General features: G+C 54.1%; 1 protein-coding gene and 1 non-coding gene across 4 annotated transcripts in view; one reads left to right on the top strand and one right to left on the bottom strand.

Moving 5' to 3' along the window:
• LOC106985980 (uncharacterized) overlaps nt 1-9,813 on the bottom strand; it is a 105,465-nt gene extending 95,652 nt beyond the window's left edge. For all 3 annotated transcript variants that reach the window (XR_008289159.1, XR_008289160.1, XR_008289161.1), the window contains exon 1: nt 9,300-9,813. This is a non-coding gene — a transcript (uncharacterized LOC106985980). The remainder of the gene's footprint in view (nt 1-9,299) is intronic.
• Nucleotides 9,814-10,167: 354 nt separating this feature from the next.
• On the top strand, nt 10,168-15,297 carry SRXN1 (sulfiredoxin 1). Its single transcript, XM_027069764.2, has 2 exons — nt 10,168-10,409; nt 14,325-15,297. Exons 1-2 carry the CDS (start codon nt 10,188-10,190, stop codon nt 14,526-14,528), a joined length of 426 nt encoding a protein of 141 aa, XP_026925565.2. The 5' UTR covers nt 10,168-10,187; the 3' UTR covers nt 14,529-15,297.
• The last annotated feature ends 3,523 nt before the right edge of the window (nt 15,298-18,820 follow it).

Genomic DNA, 18,820 nt, shown 5'->3' with positions numbered 1-18,820 from the left:
CCCCGCTGGGGCCTCCGGCCTGCTCCGCTCCCGGGAGGAGCGCTCCCTCCCGGCCACGTCTATGCAACTCTCCCGGGCAGAGGGGCCGCCACTACCTCCCCCGCCGCGCTTTCGCATGCCCGGGCGAGGACCGAAGCACACACCTCCACGCTCACGGGCCCTGGGCCCCCCCCCCCCCCCTGCTTTAAGCACACGCCTCTGCCCCATCACTAGGCGCCCAGTTCTGTGGGCAGGAGTCCTGGACTCTCCGACCCCTCCCTCTTTCCTCCCAGCCACAGAGGAGGGTGGAGACTGGCGGGGCCCCTGGAGCAGGGACCCTTCTCTAGGGAGGGCTTCTCAGCTCCAGGCCCACCTGGGAAGGGAGGCAGCAGGGATGGGGGGAGGGAGAGGGGTCGCAGAAGCAATTACGGAGGGTGTTGACCCTGTAAATAGGAACTTCTGACAGCAATAATTTTCCATGCATGCTAAGCCTTTTGGCCATATTTTGTATGAGCGCTTGGCGCTCCCCCTCCCTCCTCCTCCCCCATCTCGCACCCCAGACCCCCCTCCCTTCCTCACCTCCGGCAGTATTACTTGTAACGCAATTCAGGGATATTAAAGGGACTTTGGCCACTCACCAGCGCCTCTAGACCTTGTGATTGGGGGTGGGGTGTGGGCAGAGGAGGCATCTGAGAGGCAGCTGGATTTTTTTCTCTTTTTATATTTTTCTGTTTCACATTCATCATGTTTCATATTAATCTTGTTTATTGCAGCTGCATCTTTTCCACTCCATTTCCCTCCCCTTAGCGTGACCACCGTGTAGCTGCCGCCAGGGGTCACACACTCCAGGGGTCCTTTGGCATCCACAAGGTCCCAAGCATCCTCAGTCCTAAATACTCCTCAACAACTGGGGTCGAAAACTCAAAAGATTCCAAGAGCCCGATCAATAGCCCGAATGAAGCAGGTTGCTTTGATCATCAGGGAATACTGGAGCCTGTAAACTCACAGGAAAGACTGCGTCTCACCTTAAAGAATTGCAATCGAGTTAACTCTACCTGCCAAACAAATACAACTGTGAGCCAGAGCCAGATTTCTCTCTTGATAGCCGGTTTACAACCCCTTTATGGTTCCCCACTTCATCCCCTGCTGCTTTGGGGGTGGGGGGTGGGGGGGGAGGTTCTGGCCAGCCCTACTGATCACACCTGGGCAAGTACATGCATGCAGAAAGGTGGAACTTTGGCTCAGCAGGCGAAGTTACCCCAAAACAGTAAGCTGCCCCCAGGGCCAGTCAACTGTCATCAAGGGTGTTCAGGAATGTGTTGAACAGCCCATCCCTCCCCCTTGTCAGCTGCCTTGGTGAGCTTTCTAACTACAAACGTGTCCTCACCTTACCGAAAACTTCCCTGGGGACCACAACACCATGCCACCTAACTCGAACCCCCAATGTGGACTCACTGAGAGGCAAGGCCATGTGCTTTGAGGGCTGGATGCCAGGCTGCAGGCTGGAACTCAATCTCCCCTGGGGCCAGCTTTTGGGGTCCCTCCTTTTGTGGGCAGTACACTCAACTTTTAGTACTGGTGCCTGTCTGCCTTTCCCTTCACATACCTCTGGACAAGTGGCTATAATCTGAGCAATGTGCTACATGTCTCCAGCAATGACAGCAGTTTGGGGATTCCCCCCCACACACACACACAAAATCTCCAAAGGGGCTTTGAGGGGCCCAGGCACCTGTTGCTTTCCCTAACCAGCCACACATAGTCCTCTGTGACTACATACTGCTTCTTTCTTTTTTAAATATTTATTTTTGAGAGACACAGAGCACAAGCGGGGGAGGGGCAGAGCGAGAGGGAAACAACAGAATCCAAAGCAGGCCCCAGGCTCTGAGCTGGCAGCACAGAGCCTGATGTCAGGCTCCAACCCACGGGACCGTGAGCTCATGACCTGAGCCGAAATCAGACGCTCAACTGACTGAGCCCCCCAGGAGCCCCCACACTGCTTCTAACCTGGGGTTGTGTCAGTTACATTTAATTCAGACCCAGGGAACAGAACCCACGCTAGACCCACATTTTACAAACATCTCATTCCCTGTATTAAATCCCCTTGAAGCAGAAAGTGGTTAACACAGCAGGGAATTGCTGCTGACAGAATTGTTGGAAGGACCAAAGGGGAAGAGCCTTCAGCTGGACCCCCTAGAACATCTCCACAGAACCGGCCCACCAGGGGAGCAGTCACTTCCTCCAAAACCAGACAGGGATATCAGCAGGCTCACTGGAACTACTGAATTCAAGAACACAGCACTATCGGTGTGACCCAAGGGCCAGGGGGCCGCTGCCACTGCCTTTAAAACGGTCTCCTGTCTCCCACTGTGCTGGTGGCCCAACACTGGAACACTGTCACAGAAAACTTAGGGCCTCCATGACCATCTCCCCAGCAGCAAGAGACAAGGCAATAAGAAAATGGCCCCTGCCCACCTCTGCCATCCGAACTCCGCAGTGGGGCATCTAACGGGCGGAACCTAATTCACTGCCATTATCCTGGCTGCAAGGAAGTCTGAGAATGTAGTTTTTAACTCTTTAGCATGCAATACGGAAGGCGCCCCAGAGGGAGATGGGAATCGATGCTGGTTCCCACTATCTAGATCCCGTCCTTCCCTCCTTGACTGGCAGCCATGCAATTTGGGACCTGACCATCAGCTTAAGGGGTGGTCCTGACCGGATGAAAAGTAATCTCACCCCCTAGGGGCTGATAAATGGGGAGGTGACTCAGTTCTGGCCAGTGAAACTTAAGGAGAGGCTCGCTGGAAGCTTTCAGGAAAGTCCGCTTCTCCCTCTCCTTTCAGAGAAAGGAAGCCAAGTCTCTCTTCTCCCTGAACATGAACGAGGAAGCTTATCATCTCGTGACCTTGAAGGGAACCAGCCTTAGCATGAAGCCCACCCCCTGGATGGCAAAGCGGAGACACGAAGAAAGCCCATATCCCTGATGGCACCAGGGAGCACTGACAAAACGTCCCTGAAGCCCGCTCAGGATGCTGCCTCTGGACTTCCCGGTTTGTGACGGGAGCGTCCTTATTGTTGAAGTCCGTCAGCTCAGGCTTGCCCCGCTGTAGCCCTCAGCGCCTCAACTGGCAGAACAATCCATTCTGCTTTTCACAGTCCTCCCAGAGGAAGACCTCCGGGGCTCAGCTCTCCGGTCCTCCATCTAGCAACTTTGCAGGCGCTCGTATCTGCACCCAAGTTAGGAAACTCATTTCCTGTTCCTTCTTGTAAGGGTTGTGTTCCTCAGGGTTCTCTCCTAGGCTCTCCTCCTCTCACTGTACCCTCGGCGGGGGGGGGGGGGGGGGGGGGGGGGGGGGGGTGGGGGGGTGGAAATGAGCTCATGACACCCATGGCCTCAGTTTCCACCCACAAGCAGATGTGCACATTCACATTTTCAATTCCAACCTCCTCTCTGAGCTGCAAATCCGTATCTGCCCGCAGGCCGCCTCCACTCCCAATATCCCAACAGCGCGCAGACCAGCCCAAGTCGGAGGCTGCGGTGTGGTTCTCCTCCAGGGTTCCCCACCTCCGAGGATGGCGCCAGCACCCATCCCAGCTTGCAGCCAAAAGACCCAGAAGTCCCCTCTCCCACCTCCGTCTCCCCTGCCCTAGCATCCAATCTGTCACCAGCTTCCTCTCAATTTTCTCCATCCCCACCCTAGTCCACAGCTACCATCAACTCTCACCTGGACAATGGGACCAGCCTTCTCACTGGCCTCCCTGGATCCATTCTGCCTCCCCCACCTCCCTTCCTCTCCTCACAGCAGCCATAGGGTTCTTTTCAAAAATGCAGCATCTTTACTGACCATGTCACTACCACTCCCCCCACTTCTCTACTTAAAACACTTCAACGACATCCTGGGTGGGGGAGGAGAACGCGCTTAGGGTGACTTCTGAAGCCTTCCTCACCTGGCCTGGCTCTTCCAGTCATTCTAGCTGAATCTTCAACCATGTGGCCACATGCCTCGCTGCAGCAGTTTTGCCCTCTCCTGCCACAGGGCCTTTGCACAAGCGGTTCTCGCCACCAGTGACGTACTCTATCTGAACTGCTGTCACTGCCACCCTCAGGAGTTAAGCCCCTCTTCATCCTTCATCTCCCAGCTGCATTGTCACTTCCTCAGGGGCCACATGCTCTTCATTTAGAGCACTTACCATCAGTACACTTTTCCGTTAATCAGTGTGATTACTTGGTCATTATCTGTCTCCTCCACCAGACTATAAACTTCACGAGACGGAGAATGAAGTGTCTTTTTTGCTCATCATAGAATCCCCTAGGTCTAGCACAATGCCTAGCCGATAGCAGACGAACGACCAGTAATTATTTTTTAATGAACTACATACATTTAAGTCATAATCAATAATGGCAGCTTATGCTTTAAAAAAAAAAAAAAAAAGTCTCTGTCCCTCATGGCCATGGCTGATTGGTTCAAATGTGGGCATCTGGCTAGAATTTGGAAATTTCCTCTCTCTGCCTCTCTGAGTCATAAGACCTGCTAGCTACTTACCATTATGCCTTCTCGCTTTCCTTAGTAAGAGAACTCCAGTTTTAGCTGAGCACATTGCCACGCTGAATGCAGACTACATATCCCAGCTGCCCTTGCGGCCAGGGGTGGCCGTGAGACCACGTTCTGACCGAGCACATGCAAGGGAACGTATTATCCGGAAGTTCCGAGACAGCCCCCCAAAAAGGAGGGGGTCATGACCTTTTGCCTTTCCACTTCTCTACCTCCTTCCAGGCTGACACTTGAACATCAATCTTAATCCAGAAGGGCAATCTGAGAACAAAAGCCCTACTCTAAAAAGATGGAGTGGACAGATAGAAAGGGTCTGTGCCCCTAGTGACCATTGGGGCCACCAACCCAGCCCCAGATTTCCTATTTCCAGACTCTTTTCCATGAAAGGTTACACTTTTAGTGTTTTAAACCTCTCTCGTCTAAGCCTTCTCTTATCAAAAGGTGGAGGTAATCCCTCTGTCAAGCGAGAGACAGAGAAGACGTCTCCGAACCCACTTTTCCCTGAGGCCCGGCTTCACCCCACAGTCAAGGGAGCCAAGTGTCCCCATTTCCATTAAGCTAATTCACACTGGCTTTCGTCACTTGCAAACAAGAATCTTGGCTAACACACTGAGACTAGTCTGGAAGTGCAAAAGCACGGAGAGACCTTCAAGATCTATTATTAATTTAAAATGTAATCAAACAGCTCATATTTATTGAGCACTTACAGTGTGTTGGGCACTGTTCTAAGGACTTTGCCCACGTCCTCTCTCCTCATTCTTCCAACAGCCTTACAAATTAGGTGACATCATTATGGCCATTTTGCAGGTTAGGAAACTGAGGCACAGACAGGTGACTGACTGGCCCAAGGTCACACATCTAGTAAGAGATGTGTAATTTTAACCCAGGCAACAGGAAGAACTATTGGGGATGACCTATGAAATTGGCCCTTTGCCCTAGTTTTGTGCCCCTCCCCCCACCAGTAGCAGAGCCTGAGATTCAAGTGCAGGCAGTGTCTTTGGGAGGTGATCCTAGGAACCCGGGGTGGGGGGGTGGGGGGCGGGCAAGAGGAATAAGACAGAGAGTGTGTTAGTGAGGTCACTGCTACAACAACAGGGCTGGGTACTGCTGGTGTCTGCAAAGGGTCTGGAAAGTTCCAAATGGTCTGGAACACCTCTCACAATGTGCCCACCCGTGACAATGGAAGGCTGGCTTTTGCCCCCCAGCTCCTGTCCCCAGCAGTGAACACCCTAACATCTCTGGCATGTGCTGGTGAATGAGCAAAGCTCCCGCAGGGATGGAACATGTAGACGACACAGGGAGCGTGGGCTGGGAAGCTGGCAGTGCTGGGTGAGTCCCGGCTTGCACAGAGCTTCCCCCCCACAACTTCAGCTGAAATCCAAGGTGGGCCAAGAGCCCCTGACACTGACACTCAGGCCTTCACTTCCTCCCTTCCTCAGCAACAAACCTCACATCTGTCCAGACATCCGCCCATCCCTGAGCCCCTCTGAGTGGCTCAAAGGAGGCTGACCTCAGGGGTGTGGCTGACTGGTCTCCTCTGCACCAGTCACGGTCACCCCAGTGGGTGACAGGCTCCAGCACCCATGCTTAAGCAGCTCCCACATGGCATGTCTCTGGGGAACATTATTAATGCTGACTCAAGCCAGCCGAACCAGACCCAAGAGAAAGGCTTTGACCCCATCATCGCTGGGGGAGGTTTCTCTCTCTTCTGGACGTGAACTGCTATGGACTGAGTGTGCGTCCCCCCCCCCCCCGAAATTCATATGTGGAAGCCTGATCTTCAGTGCGATGGCATGTGGAGGTGGGGTTTGGGGGCAGGCAGAGCCCTCATGAATGTGATGTGTGCCCTTGAGGGCAGAGGCTCAGAGAGCTCCCTCACCCAGAACACAGCAAGAAGACAGCAGTCTGTGAACTGGGAAGGGGCTCACCCCTCCTTGATCTCAGACTTCCAGCTCCCAGCACGGTGGGAAATGAGCGTTTATTGTTGTAGCCACCCAGTCTACGGTATTTTGGAATAATAGCTAAGTGAGAGTTGAGCTAAGACATAAATGAAGAAGGAGCCTGTCCCCATGGGCACCAGCAGTCATTTTGTGACTATGAGAAGCGGTGTACGTGTGAAACTGTCCCAAGCCCCCAAGGAGATGCCCCGCAGGCACCGAAGCTGCAGGAGACAGAGGCCAACTTCCTGCCTAAGATAAGAACACGAAACTCAAGCGTTGCTACGGAGGACAAAGAGAAGACGGAGAGGAAAACAAGAGAGAGACAATGAGACCAAAGCAACATGGCAGGATCCTGTACATAGAAATGGACAAGCGCATTTCGGGGGGGGGGGGGGGGAATCTAAAATGTAATGTTCCTCTTATGGCACCAAAATCCTTTCATCTTCCCAAACATTCAGGAAAGTCCTCTGCATACCCAAACACCTGGTGTATGAGACCAGAAATGGCAGAAATTTCACATCTTCAGGCCACCTTCAACCAGGGAGGGACAGGAGTCAGTGAGCATATACTCAGCCCCCTGTCCCTCAGAGGGACAGTTCTGATGCACGATGCAGGACACTTCTTCAGAGAGTCCCTAGCAGGAGTGAGCCCTAGTTGCCCACCCAGTTAACCCGCTCATCAGCATATACCCTTTATTGGCATTTCTCCCTTCCCCACTACTTCCTGGCATCGCCTCCTGTGTTCCAAAGATGGCCACAACAACACCTCCCACCCACAAGCTCTTTTAGAACCTTCCTATTCCTTCCATCAAGAGACAGTCTCTGTCCCCTTCCCTTCCCTTGAGCCGGGGTAGAGGGAGGACACTTGTGACAGCTCCTGCAAATAGAACACTGCAGGAAGAATGCTATATGACTTCCAAGACTAGATTGGAAAAGGCCATGAAGTTTCTGCCAGGTTCTCTTAGGACACTCACTCTTAGAAGCCAGCTATGAGGAAGCGCCATGGAGGTGTTCCGGCTGACAGGCAATACCGCCCAACAGATGTGTAAATGAAGTGGCCTCCAGATGATTCCAGCCGGAGCCATCAAGTCACTCCCCGCTGTTGCGTCATCTGGCTGATGGCCCAGACGTTGCAGAGAAGAGACAAGCAGCCCCCACCATGCCCCGTCTGAGTACTTGACCCACAGAATCTGCGAGCATAGCCAAGTGGTGATTTTATGCCACTGAATTTTGGAGCGGTTTGTTCTGCAATGGTAGTAACTAGAATGTTTCCCAAATAGACTACCTGCGCCCAGGCCTTGTCCCAGCGTCTACTTTTGGGAGAATCCAAAATGAAACACAAAGGTACTGTGTAGAGGCCAGCTCTCCAACTTCCGCCAATGAAGCTACGCCAATCGTGGCCATTGGGCATGGGCATGCGATACAACTCTTGCCAAAACGTTAGGGGGAAAAGGCCCCTGGGCAGGGAAGACCAGTAAGGAATGGTTAGTAAAGCTTTCTTCATTCTCAAAAAGAAGCAACGAGGGACGTCCTAAGTTCTACCTTTGTTGTGTAGTGATGTGAGCGCTTGCAGCTACAGGAGCCTTCTGAGGACTGCAAGGGGCAAGTCAAGGATTAAAACCTAGGACACAGAGGACGAAAACCGAAGAACCTGCTGCCCACGGTGGCCACACGGGGCTGATGCAGCGGACGCTTAGGTGAATTCTCACAATCCACACTCGTGACAGCTTTGCGCGACGGGCCGTTCACGAGTTCAGGCCCGTCAGTAACCAGCCCAGGCGGCAGCCTCCCCTCCCCACAGGGCGCACCGTCTCTGGTTTTCTCCAGGCAAGAGGGTGACTCTGCATTTCCCCCGTGCAGAGGCCAACCAGGGGGGGGAGGAGGAAAATCAAACCAGATAGGCCTGTCTGTCGGTCGCCAGGTCTGAGACCCGCCCCGCCTCCTTGCTTGAGCTCAGGCTGCAGCTGCGGCTGTGGAATGTCCTTCCTGCCTGCCTTTTCTTCAGCACTTTGCATGCGCCAAGTACCTTTCTAAACACTTAGTGTGTTACTCTCATCTACTCTCCTGGCGAGCCAGAGAAGAAACTGAGGCAAGAGAAGGGGAGCTACCCTCCCCCCCACACGCCACGTCAAACAGTTTACCAGGTGGCAGAGCCACGATTCAAATGTGACCTCAGAGCCTGCACCCTAAACTGTCACCTGCTTCTTCCCTCTCCCTCTCCAAGACCAAGCCCTTTTCCAGTCGGAATGCCTCGGCCGCAGGGACCCTTTCCTGATGCTCTCAGTCAAATATGGCCTCCCCTTCAGCACTCTGGGTGTTCATGATCGAACCAGTCACTTTCCTTGGTTACTGCTGTGTAAACACTAACTTACCCCCCCCCCCACACTGGCCTGCGGTGGCCATTATCTCTAAGTGTTCCCACGATCTCCTCACAACCATTTTAAAAGAAGAGAACGCTGAGACTCAGAGAGGTTAAGCAACTTGCCTGAGACCACACAGCTAGGTAGTGACCAAATGGGGATCCAAACCCAAGCATATCTGGGCCAAAGTCCTAAGGTTGCCATAGACGGCTGATCAACACCTGGAATTTAAACCAGGAGCCTCTGCCTACCTCCCCCTGGCCTCGGAAAACACTGGGTGCTGAACCCGGACCAGAGGGGAGAGAGGACTTCGAAGGGGAGAGAGTGGGGCTGGCACTCAGCATATCTGGTCCCAGGCCAGCACCACCACCCCCTGCAGCCTCGTGTCCACATCCGTAAACAGGTGTCGGTGGCCCTGTAAGTGGCCCCGGGGCTGCAGGCTCCGATGACTTTCGTTTCCAGCTGCCCTACCTTGGAAAAGCAGTGCAATAATTCTGGCCTCAACGCCTGCATCGTAGTGGTGCAGCGAGGATGCGATGAGACAGTCCGCGTGTCTGGGGCAGTGCCCACACATTGTCAGCAGCATTCCAGAAGGCTCCTCGTGACACTTACTTTGGCTGCACAGAGGCAGCCAGCAGTGAAGCACAAAATGCAATCTGGAGGGGCAGCCTGGAGCTGAACCCGGGCTCGGCCACGTTAACTGGCTCCACGACCTCGGGCAAATCATTTAAAGCTCGCCGCGCCTCAGTCTACTTCTCTGTAGAAGGGGGATAATGGCCACACCTATCTGGCGGGGTTGTTTGGAGGTTTAAATAAGTTAATACACACGCAAAGAGTGCGGAAAGAGTGTCTGCCGGCGCCAGCTTTCGTCCTTTGGCTCCTGTCGGTATTAGTATCACCTCCCTGGCCATCCCGGCAAAGGCTCCCACGGGGCCGGGGCAGCCGCGCACTGCGGCGTTTTGCCGACTCATCCTGGCTCCGCAGGTCCGGCCGCCCCCTCGTCCCCGCCCCCGCCCGCCACGAGCCTGAGTCACCCGGGCCGGTGCGTCAGCCGCGCCCCTCCCGCCGCCCCGCGACCTGCAGACTCACCCTGAGTCAGCCCGCCCGGGCGCTTCCACTCCGGGACGCGGCGGGGCGGAGGGGAGGCTGCGGGGCGCCCCCCGGCGGACAGCCCGAGGGCCGCGCGGGCCGCCGCGCGCCGGGAGCGGGGAGCGCGGGGCCGGACCACTGAGGGGCGGGGAGGCACGCTCTCGCCCCGGCGCCCGCCCCCGCCGCCCGCGCGGAGTGGTACGGCCCGGCCGGGGTTAAAGCCCGCGGGAGGCGGCGCGGCGGGCGGGCGGGCGGGCGGGCGGCGGCGCGATGGGGCTGCGAGCCGGAGGAGCGCTGGGCAGGGCGGGGGCCGGGGCCGGGGTCGGCCGGGGGGGCCCTGGGGGCCCCGGGCCGAGCGGCGGCGCGCAGGGAGGCAGCATCCACTCGGGCTGCATCGCCGCGGTGCACAACGTCCCTTTGCGCGTGCTTATCCGGCCACTGCCGTCCGTGCTGGACCCGGCTAAGGTGCAGAGCCTCGTGGACGCGATCCGGGTGAGGCCCCTGGGAGGCCGGCCGGCGGGAGGGTTCCGCAGGAGGGAGGTCGCCCCGGACGCGAGACGGGACCGGTTCCGGGCGCCGCCGGAGCTCAGCATTTGCTGTGTGACCTTGAGCAAGGGGCTGGGCCTCTCTGGGCCTCTGTTTCCTCACTTGGGCCGGCAGGAGATTGGACCAGATAACTAAAATAACGATCGCTGAATCTATTTATAAAGATGGCACTTGCAGCCCCCGGGAGCTGTTTCTAGTGCTGTATCTAGTCAGGTGGAGACTGTTCCTCTTTTACGGACGAGGAAACTGAGGCACCGGAGGCTTTTTTTTTTTTTTTTTAAGTAACTTGTCCAAGGTCAAGCACTTTGAAAGTGGCACAGACTGGCCCGGATGCCCCGCAGCATAGCCACCACACTCACTGGAGTGAAGCCGTGCGGTCACTTTTGGCTGTCACAGTCGGTGACTCTGGACATGTCATGTCTGCTGGGTGGGACTTGTTTACACTGGAACTGGGAGAGGACAGGGGTCAGCCCCAGCATTGAGGTGCTCAAGAATGGGGACACGATCCCGGCAGGAACTTTGGGGGAGGGAGGGAAGAGTTGTGTCAGGTTAGGCCTGCATGGCATAGGTCATCTTACCCCATCATACCCTTGCCAGGTGACCTGTGAGACCCCAAGGCCCCACCAGACACCTCCACAGCTCCTCACAATGGTGTTCAGACCTAGAGTTTGCACTACTGTTCCTTCTACCAGGAGCTGCTTCCCCCCAGATAGCCACAAAACCTGCTCCCTCTCTTGGTTCAGGCCTCAGCACCCCCTTCTCCACCCTGGCTAACAGAGCCCTGGCTTTCAAGTTCTCCCCTTATAAACCGAAGTATTTCTCCATAACGCACTTCTGTGCACCTATTTCTGTGCACCTGTTTCTGTGCACAAACTTACACATTTGTTTGTGTTTTATCGTCTGCCTTCCCCACCTCATGCACAGAAGCAGGGGCTTTGTCATATCTTGGCTGTTTCCTCACCACTAGCATGGTGCCTGGCCATTCGCGAAGGATCTAGCCATGTACGTGCTCTCCCACCCTGGGGCCTTTGCACGGGCTTTGATCCCTGCCAGAACTCGTCCATCTCTACTGTTTCTAATTCCTTCTTGCTCTCTAGGTCCCAGTGTTCAGTGTCTTCCCCGATGCCCCCTACTGGGTTAGTGGCCTCCTGTGGGCCCCCAGACACCTGCGTGCCCACCAGCATAGCTCTGATCCCACTGGGTTTTTATGGCCTGTTTAGACACCTGGCTTCCATGCTAGAAGCATATGCTCTGTGAGGGCAAGAACCAAGCCTGTCTTTGCTAACCACATGTATTCCTTTTCTTTGGCAACTGTAACACATTACCAGGAACTTAGTGGCTTAAAACAATACTAACCACATGTATTCCTTTTCTATGGCAACTGTAACACATTACCAGGAATTTAGTGGCTTAAAACAATACAAATGTATTATTTCATAGTTCTGTAGTTTAAAAGTCCAAAATGGGGGGAGGGAGGGCGCTCCTGGGTGGCTCAGTTGGTTAAGCGGCTGGTTGGTTTGGGCTCAGGTCATGACCTCCTGGTTTGTGAGCTTGAGCTCCACGTCGGGCTCCACCCTGACAGTGTGGAGCCTGCTTGGAATCTTCTTTCACTCTCCCTCTGTCTCTGCTCCTCTCCCATTCTCTCTCTCTCTCTCTCTCTCTCTCTCTCTCTCCCCTCCTCCTCCAAATAAATAAATAAATAAACTTAAAAAATAATAAAAATATATATAAAAGTCCAAAATGGGTCTCGCTGGGCTAAAATCAAGGTGTCGGCAAGGCTGTATTCCTTCTGGAGGCTCTAGGGAAAATCCCTCTCCTTGCCTTTCCCAGCTTCTAGAGGCCACCCACATCCTTTGGCTCATGGCTTCTTTCCACCATCTTCAAAGCCAGCACCATCAGACCTCCTCCTTTGCCTTTCTCTTCCACTCTCAAGGACGCCAGTGATTACATACGGCCCATCTGGATAACCCAGAATAATCTCTCCATCTCAGGATCCTTAGCTGCATTCCATGCGTAAAGCCCCTTTTGCCTTGTAAGGTAACATGTTCACGGGCTCCAGGAATTAGGACATGGACGTCTCAGGGGACTGTGATGCTGCTCACCTACCATCGTGCCCCCAGCACCTTGCCCACCCAGCACACTGCCCCTCATTAGTGCCCCACTGCCAGGCAGACTGTGCTCTACGCCTCACATGCATCAGCTCTGTGACTGTTCATCTGCAGCCGTATAGAGAGCCCACTCCCATTTTACAGATGAGGAATGATGCTCCAAGAGGCAAGGCTACTTGCTCTGGGTCCGCTAGCTGCTCAAGGGAGGCTCTGAAATTCAAACTCAGGCTTTTTGGGGTTCCAGAGTCCCAACCTGTAACCCTTGGGCATTACTGCTTACGAACCATTTGTGGAATAAATGTATCAATAAATCTGTCAAATAAGCATTAAAAAAAGAGAACCCATGGGCGCTGTCTAATGTGGTCTCCCCACTGTGCCCAGTCCTTCGACCCCACCCCAGGCTCTCCCTACTCAAAGGACCACCTGCTCTGCACTGGCTGCTCGGGGCCCTAACAGAAAGTCAACTAAGGTTCTCTTCTTTCTCTTCTCCTTACATCACCCCGTGCATCTCAGATCTGCCCCCATGTCCCAAACCTGTCCTCCTTTCCCTGTCCAGCGTCTTTTGCTGGACACCTGCTAAGGCCTCACCTTGGTCTCGCCTGCTCTTGACTTTGCCCACCCCGCCGAGCCTGCTCTCATGACAGCTTCCTAGAATGGTCATCAAATCATATCACCCTCCACTGTTTAAAACACTCCAGGGCGGGGCGCCTGGGTGGCGCAGTCGGTTAAGCGTCCGACTTCAGCCAGGTCACGATCTCGCGGTCCGTGAGTTCGAGCCCCGCGTCGGGCTCTGGGCTGATGGCTCAGAGCCTGGAGCCTGTTTCCGATTCTGTGTCTCCCTCTCTCTCTGCCCCTCGCCCGTTCATGCTCTGTATCTCTCTGTCCCAAAAATAAATAAACGTTGAAAAAAAAAAAAATTAACATAAAACACTCCAGGGCCTACCCACTGCTCTTAGAAACAAACCTGCCCAGTCTGGCTCCTGCTGACCTTTCTGACCTGTTGTACCCTTGACCTCGTGTCCACTCTGATCACACTGGCCTCCTTGCCCATGGCTCCAACGCGGTGAACTTGTTCTGGCCTTTTGCATTTGCTGTTCCCTCTAAGACGTCCCTATTTGATAGATGGGACAGCTGAGGCACAGACATTAGTTGTCCAAGATCACATAGCAGTTAAGTAGCAGAGCTGAGATTTGAGCCTGGGCCTAGGCAGTCGGGCCCTGATTCTAAACTATTGCACCTGTCTCTCTTCCCAAGCTGGCTCCTCTGTGTTCGATGTCTGCTCCCTTGTCACCTCAGAGAGGCCCCGTGGCCACCCACGACCTGTGTCATCGTCCTCCTAGCATTCATCACGCCAACACTCACTTTTCCCTCTCATCCGCCCCACGGGACTAGAGCCCCATGAAGGCAGGGGCCGTGTCCGTCCCGTTCTGGCTGTACCTTATTCCCAGAGTCTAGAACAGGGCCCAACAGATCATGTGTCTGTGGTATAACGATAAACACAAGTGCGTAACAACCTGGTCTCTAGCAGGGGGGAAAGCCCTGACTCGTGGCACCGGCTCGTTTCCCTGATGTAAACCACCGTGGCTGATTTTCAAGCTATCGAGCTGGTGACAAGCAGCTCCCCCAGTTGCCGAGTGTTTAACAGTTGGCTCTCGCGAGCCAGCGTGAGCACCCTGTAGGAGCTCAACAGCGTCTCCTCTGCAAACCACCAAGTGCTGTGCCGTGTTCACTGACCCTGTACCCTCTTCTCCAGGAGGATCCCGACAGCGTCCCCCCTATCGACGTCCTCTGGATCAAAGGGGCCCAGGGTGGTGACTATTTCTACTCCTTTGGCGGCTGCCATCGCTACGCAGCCTACCGGCAGCTGCAGCGAGAGACCATCCCCGCCAAGCTCGTCCAGTCCACCCTCTCGGACCTCAGGGTGTACCTGGGCGCTTCCACGCCGGACTTACAATAGCAGCCGCCGTGGCCCCTGCCAACCCTGCGAAGGTCCCAGAAGACACACTTGGCCTCCAGCGGGCTGGGCCATGCAGAAAGCGTACAGGGGTGCCTCTCCGTGCCTGAGGGGGAGGTCTGACTCTGAGCACCTGTTCCACTCGCTGCAAGGCCTTGGACTCCTTCCCGAACAGCGTGGGAGCCCCAGATCCTGCTGCTGTGAAAATGGGGTCCTATCTTTGACCTCGAGGTATTTTTGAGAGAATGGGATGGAAAAGAAGATGGGTTTGGAGAGCTACAGACTCCTGGCTCCAGAGTCCCAAGGACAAGGATCCTTCTGCATTTTTGTCTGTGTTATTTCCCAGTATGCGGGATACATTCAGCTGCAAGGAGAGGAAAGCCTAGGCTGCAGTGGTTTCAACAAAGAGAGGTTCGTCCACATAGCATGAATTCTGGAGACAGGCGGTATGGGTGCAGGACCCCAGAGAAGGTAGAGCTCACATCTTTGTGATTCCTTTTGGCCTCTCCCTTATTGCTTGTTACTTCATGGTCCAAGTTGGCAGCTGTACCTCCAGGAATCATGGCTGCGTTCGAAGAAGAAAGGTGAGGGGGAGGAGGAAGGGCCAAGCCCACTCTCAACTTCTATCATAAAGCCAAACCTTTTTCGGAGGCCTATTTCCTGTTCTGTCCCCCTGCATCTTTCCGTTAGGTCTCCTTGGCCCAAACCGGCTACCATTCCCACCCCTGGCTGCAAAGAAAGTTTAGATGGCAGGGAACAGAACTGTCGAAATGAGGAGTTGTGTATCAGTTAGTCTTTGCCGTGTAACAAACCATCCCCAAACTTGACAGCTAAAAGCACATCATTCATTTGCCTGTAGTTCTGTGGGTTTGCAGGTTAGGCTGGGCACATGTGGACAGTTCTGGTCTTGCCCAGGGTCACTCCTGAGGCTGCATGCAGTCAGCTGTTAACCTTGGATGGGGCTGGATGATCTAAGATAGCCCTATTCACTTGTCGGGCATTTGGCAGGCTGTTGCCTGGTTGACTTAGTCCTCCCCAGGAGAGACTTGGTCTCTCCAGCAGGTCAGCTCAGGCTTATTTAGATGGCGTCAGAGTGCCAAGAGAGTGAGTGAAGCTAGAAGGCTTCTTGGGTTCTAGGCCCAGAATTGGTAAGACATCACTTCTGCAAAGTTCTTTTGGTCAGAGCAAATCATATGACTGGCCTGGATTCGAGGAGTGGCAAAACAGACTACACCTCTTACTGGGAGAAACTGCAAAGAATTGGCATTTTTCATCAGTCACAAATGGCTGTGCATGGGCGAATAACTGTTTCTTTCTGTACAGGGCCTTGATCTGCCCAAACCAGGGTTAATTACCAACACATTGTCCCGGCCCTTCAATCTAGGGGAAGAAGCAATGGGGCAGGGGTGGACCTCTCCCAGGGCTGGGCCTGCTCTAATAGGGGCATCTCAGGGTCTGAGATGGCTGTTGGAGGTAGGCCAGGTGGGACATTCCAAAGGGACTTCTGAAAATAAGAGTCCTGGGTGAAAGGAAGAGGGGCAGGAAGGGTGCAGAGTGAGGCAGGCTTTGCTCTCATCGCCCTTCTGGGGTGACCTGAGGTCACCAGGTGTTTTCCAGTCTCAGTTTCCCCAGCTCAGTAACAAAGATAACTGCTCTCCCACCCATTCTGTGTCCCAGGGAAAGATGACTGAGGTGACCAGTTGAAATTGAAAACGAATGTAGTCCTAAATGGAGTGTGACATCCTAGAACAAAAAAAGGACAGTGGTGGGAAAATTGGAGCTCTGACTAAGGTCTGGATTTTACTCACTAATAACCTGCCAATGTCAGTCTCTTAGTTTTGACAAATGTACATGGAAAATGGAAGATGATGGGGGAGGGGAGGCCGGGTACAGAGTGTATAGGAACTCTTGGCTATCTTTGCAACTTTTATGTAAACCAAAAAACATTCCCAAATAAAAGCTTGTTTAATGAAAACGAGGGGGTATAGTTACTTTGGACCGCCGGCTTAGGTTCTCAAACAGGTTTTCTAAAACACGGATCGCTGGGCCCCACCCCCGGAGTTTCTGACGTGGTAGGTCTGGAGTGGGACCAGCAGATTTGCTTTTCTAACAAATTCCCAGGTGCTGCTGCTGCTGCTGCTGCCATTCGGGGACCTCAGGCTGAGACCACTGATCTAGACTGAGGCAATTCTCTTCAAATATGGTGACACCCCCCCCACACACACACACACACGTTGGGCTGGGTCCCGGAGCCCGTGTTACGGGATCAGCTTGTACCCCCATTCATCAGGTGACACTGGGCAAGCCCTTCCTTGGGGACTTTTTCCAAGCTGTCAAACGGACTGTCTACCCCTGAGATTTGTACCAAGGGTCAGGAAGCTGAGGGCACGTTTTGTAAACTGCCGTCATGAGGTGCCCCTGGCTCATGTGAGTAACCACCTCCTGACCCACTAGCGGGTCTAAGGTACCAAAACGGTTGCCCCTTCCTGAGAAGGCTTTCCCTTCCTGCAGATAGGACCCAAGCAGACAGCTTGGTCTAGACATTGCTAGACGCTGCGAGGGCGGTGAAAAACCGACTTGGAACGGAATCGGGATTGTTCATTGTCCGAGAAGGGGAGCAGGGTTTTGAAACTGGCTGGTTGGTTGCTCTCCGTGGAGGCTGAGAGCTGCGTTTTTCTCCTGCGCCAGCAGGTGGCGCTGCTTTCTGGCCTGCCGGAGCAGGGCGGGGCCTCTAGCCTCCGGAGCGAGGGCTGTGGGAAGAGGGTGGAGGGAGGGGCCGGGCTGTGAGGGCGGGACGTCAGCTGCCCAGAGTTTCAGGCTCTGTTTACCCCGTCCGCTCCTGCTCTGTGGTCTTACACACACCGTGGCCTCTCCTCTAGTCTACACTGGGGGTGCTGAGCCACATGGTCTGAAGCTCAGCAAAGAAGGCACCTCCTGCAAGAAGCTTCCGGATCCTCCAGGCTGAGCCACATTCCTCTACTGGGCTCCCAGTCTAACGGTGGGTCCCCTCCCCAGACAAACCACTGCTCCCCAGGAACTTGCGTCCAGTGAACGTGTGTAGGAACCCCATCTGCCCCTCGCTGCCCGGAACCTACCCCTTTCACCATGGAAGATTTAAAATGGTTTTTAATTTCACAAGTTTATGTGCCTATTTTTAAACATTAAGGTATTGGAATGCTAAATGATGAAAAATTAAAATATGAGAGGCAAGCGGAAGCCCACGCGAGTCCTAGTCCCGGCGCTCTCCTTGTCTCCCCTCTTCTGGGACAGTTACCGTCACCAATTTATCATATACCCTCTCCAGGCCTTTTTTTCTGACTTTGTGATAATGTAGTATGTAACGTGTAAGTAAAGCGTGCTTTTCTGTTTTTACATCATTCTGCAGATGGCATTTCTCACCCCTCCCCCCCCCCCGCGCTGTGCCAGGCCATTCACCCCATTAATCGTCTTTGCTCTTCTCCAGAGTCTCCCTCAGAGGAGCCTCCCCTGACCATTCTGTCTAAAACAGTCCCCCTCCCCCACCATTCTATCACCTGACTCGGCTTTATTTTCTTTTTTTAAAAAAAATTTTTTCAACGTTTTTTTACTTATTTTTGGGACAGAGAGAGACAGAGCATGAACGGGGGAGGGGCAGGGAGAGAGGGAGACACAGAATCGGAAACAGGCTCCAGGCTCCGAGCCATCAGCCCAGAGCCTAACGCGGGGCTCGAACTCACAGACCGCGAGATCGTGACCTGGCTGAAGTCGGACGCTTAACCGACTGCACCACCCAGGCGCCCCGGCTTTATTTTCTTTGTAGCATTTATCACACTCCCTGAAATGCTCTTCCGTGGCTGTTTGTATCTGTCTCACCTGCTAGAAAACATTCTCCAGGCAAGACTTGATCTGTCCTATCCCTGCAGACCCACTGCCCCAAACAGTGTCTGATGCGTGGTAAGTGTTCACCAAGCGTTTGGCAGATGAATATATTCCGTTTAGGTCCAGCTCATTCTTTTAATTGCTGTGTGGCATATTCCACGGTCTGAATACACCATTTACCAGTCATGTTCCTGTGGATGGACGTTTGAGCTTTCCAGTTTTTTTTGCTGCTACGAACATCTCCCGCTGTCACTGTGCTCTCTCAACTGCCCCCCCCCCCAGGGGAGGGACTGCCTAGCTGACACCTAGCTCAATTTCTAGCTTCTAAGGTCCTAGCAGATTGCTCCCCGGAGTGGCCATTCCAAATGCCTTTTCCTCCAGCAGAGTTTGGGGGGCTGCTTTCCTTTCCTGCACTCCAACCAGTGCTTCACCTTTTG

The sequence above is a fragment of the Acinonyx jubatus genome, chromosome A3 (assembly GCF_027475565.1).
Source record: "Acinonyx jubatus isolate Ajub_Pintada_27869175 chromosome A3, VMU_Ajub_asm_v1.0, whole genome shotgun sequence".
Taxonomy (NCBI): domain Eukaryota; kingdom Metazoa; phylum Chordata; class Mammalia; order Carnivora; family Felidae; genus Acinonyx; species Acinonyx jubatus.
The sequence above is the reverse complement of the archived record's forward strand: the minus strand, read 5'-3'. Positions and strand labels throughout refer to the sequence as shown.

Excerpts from the sequence above, each read along its gene's own strand:
- SRXN1 (XM_027069764.2), top strand. The coding sequence starts at position 10,188 with ATGGGGCTGCGAGCCGGAGGAGCGCTGGGCAGGGCGGGGGCCGGGGCC. Across the intron at positions 10,410-14,324 it reads GCCTCGTGGACGCGATCCGG|GAGGATCCCGACAGCGTCCC; the intron begins GTGAGGCCCCTG and ends CCTCTTCTCCAG.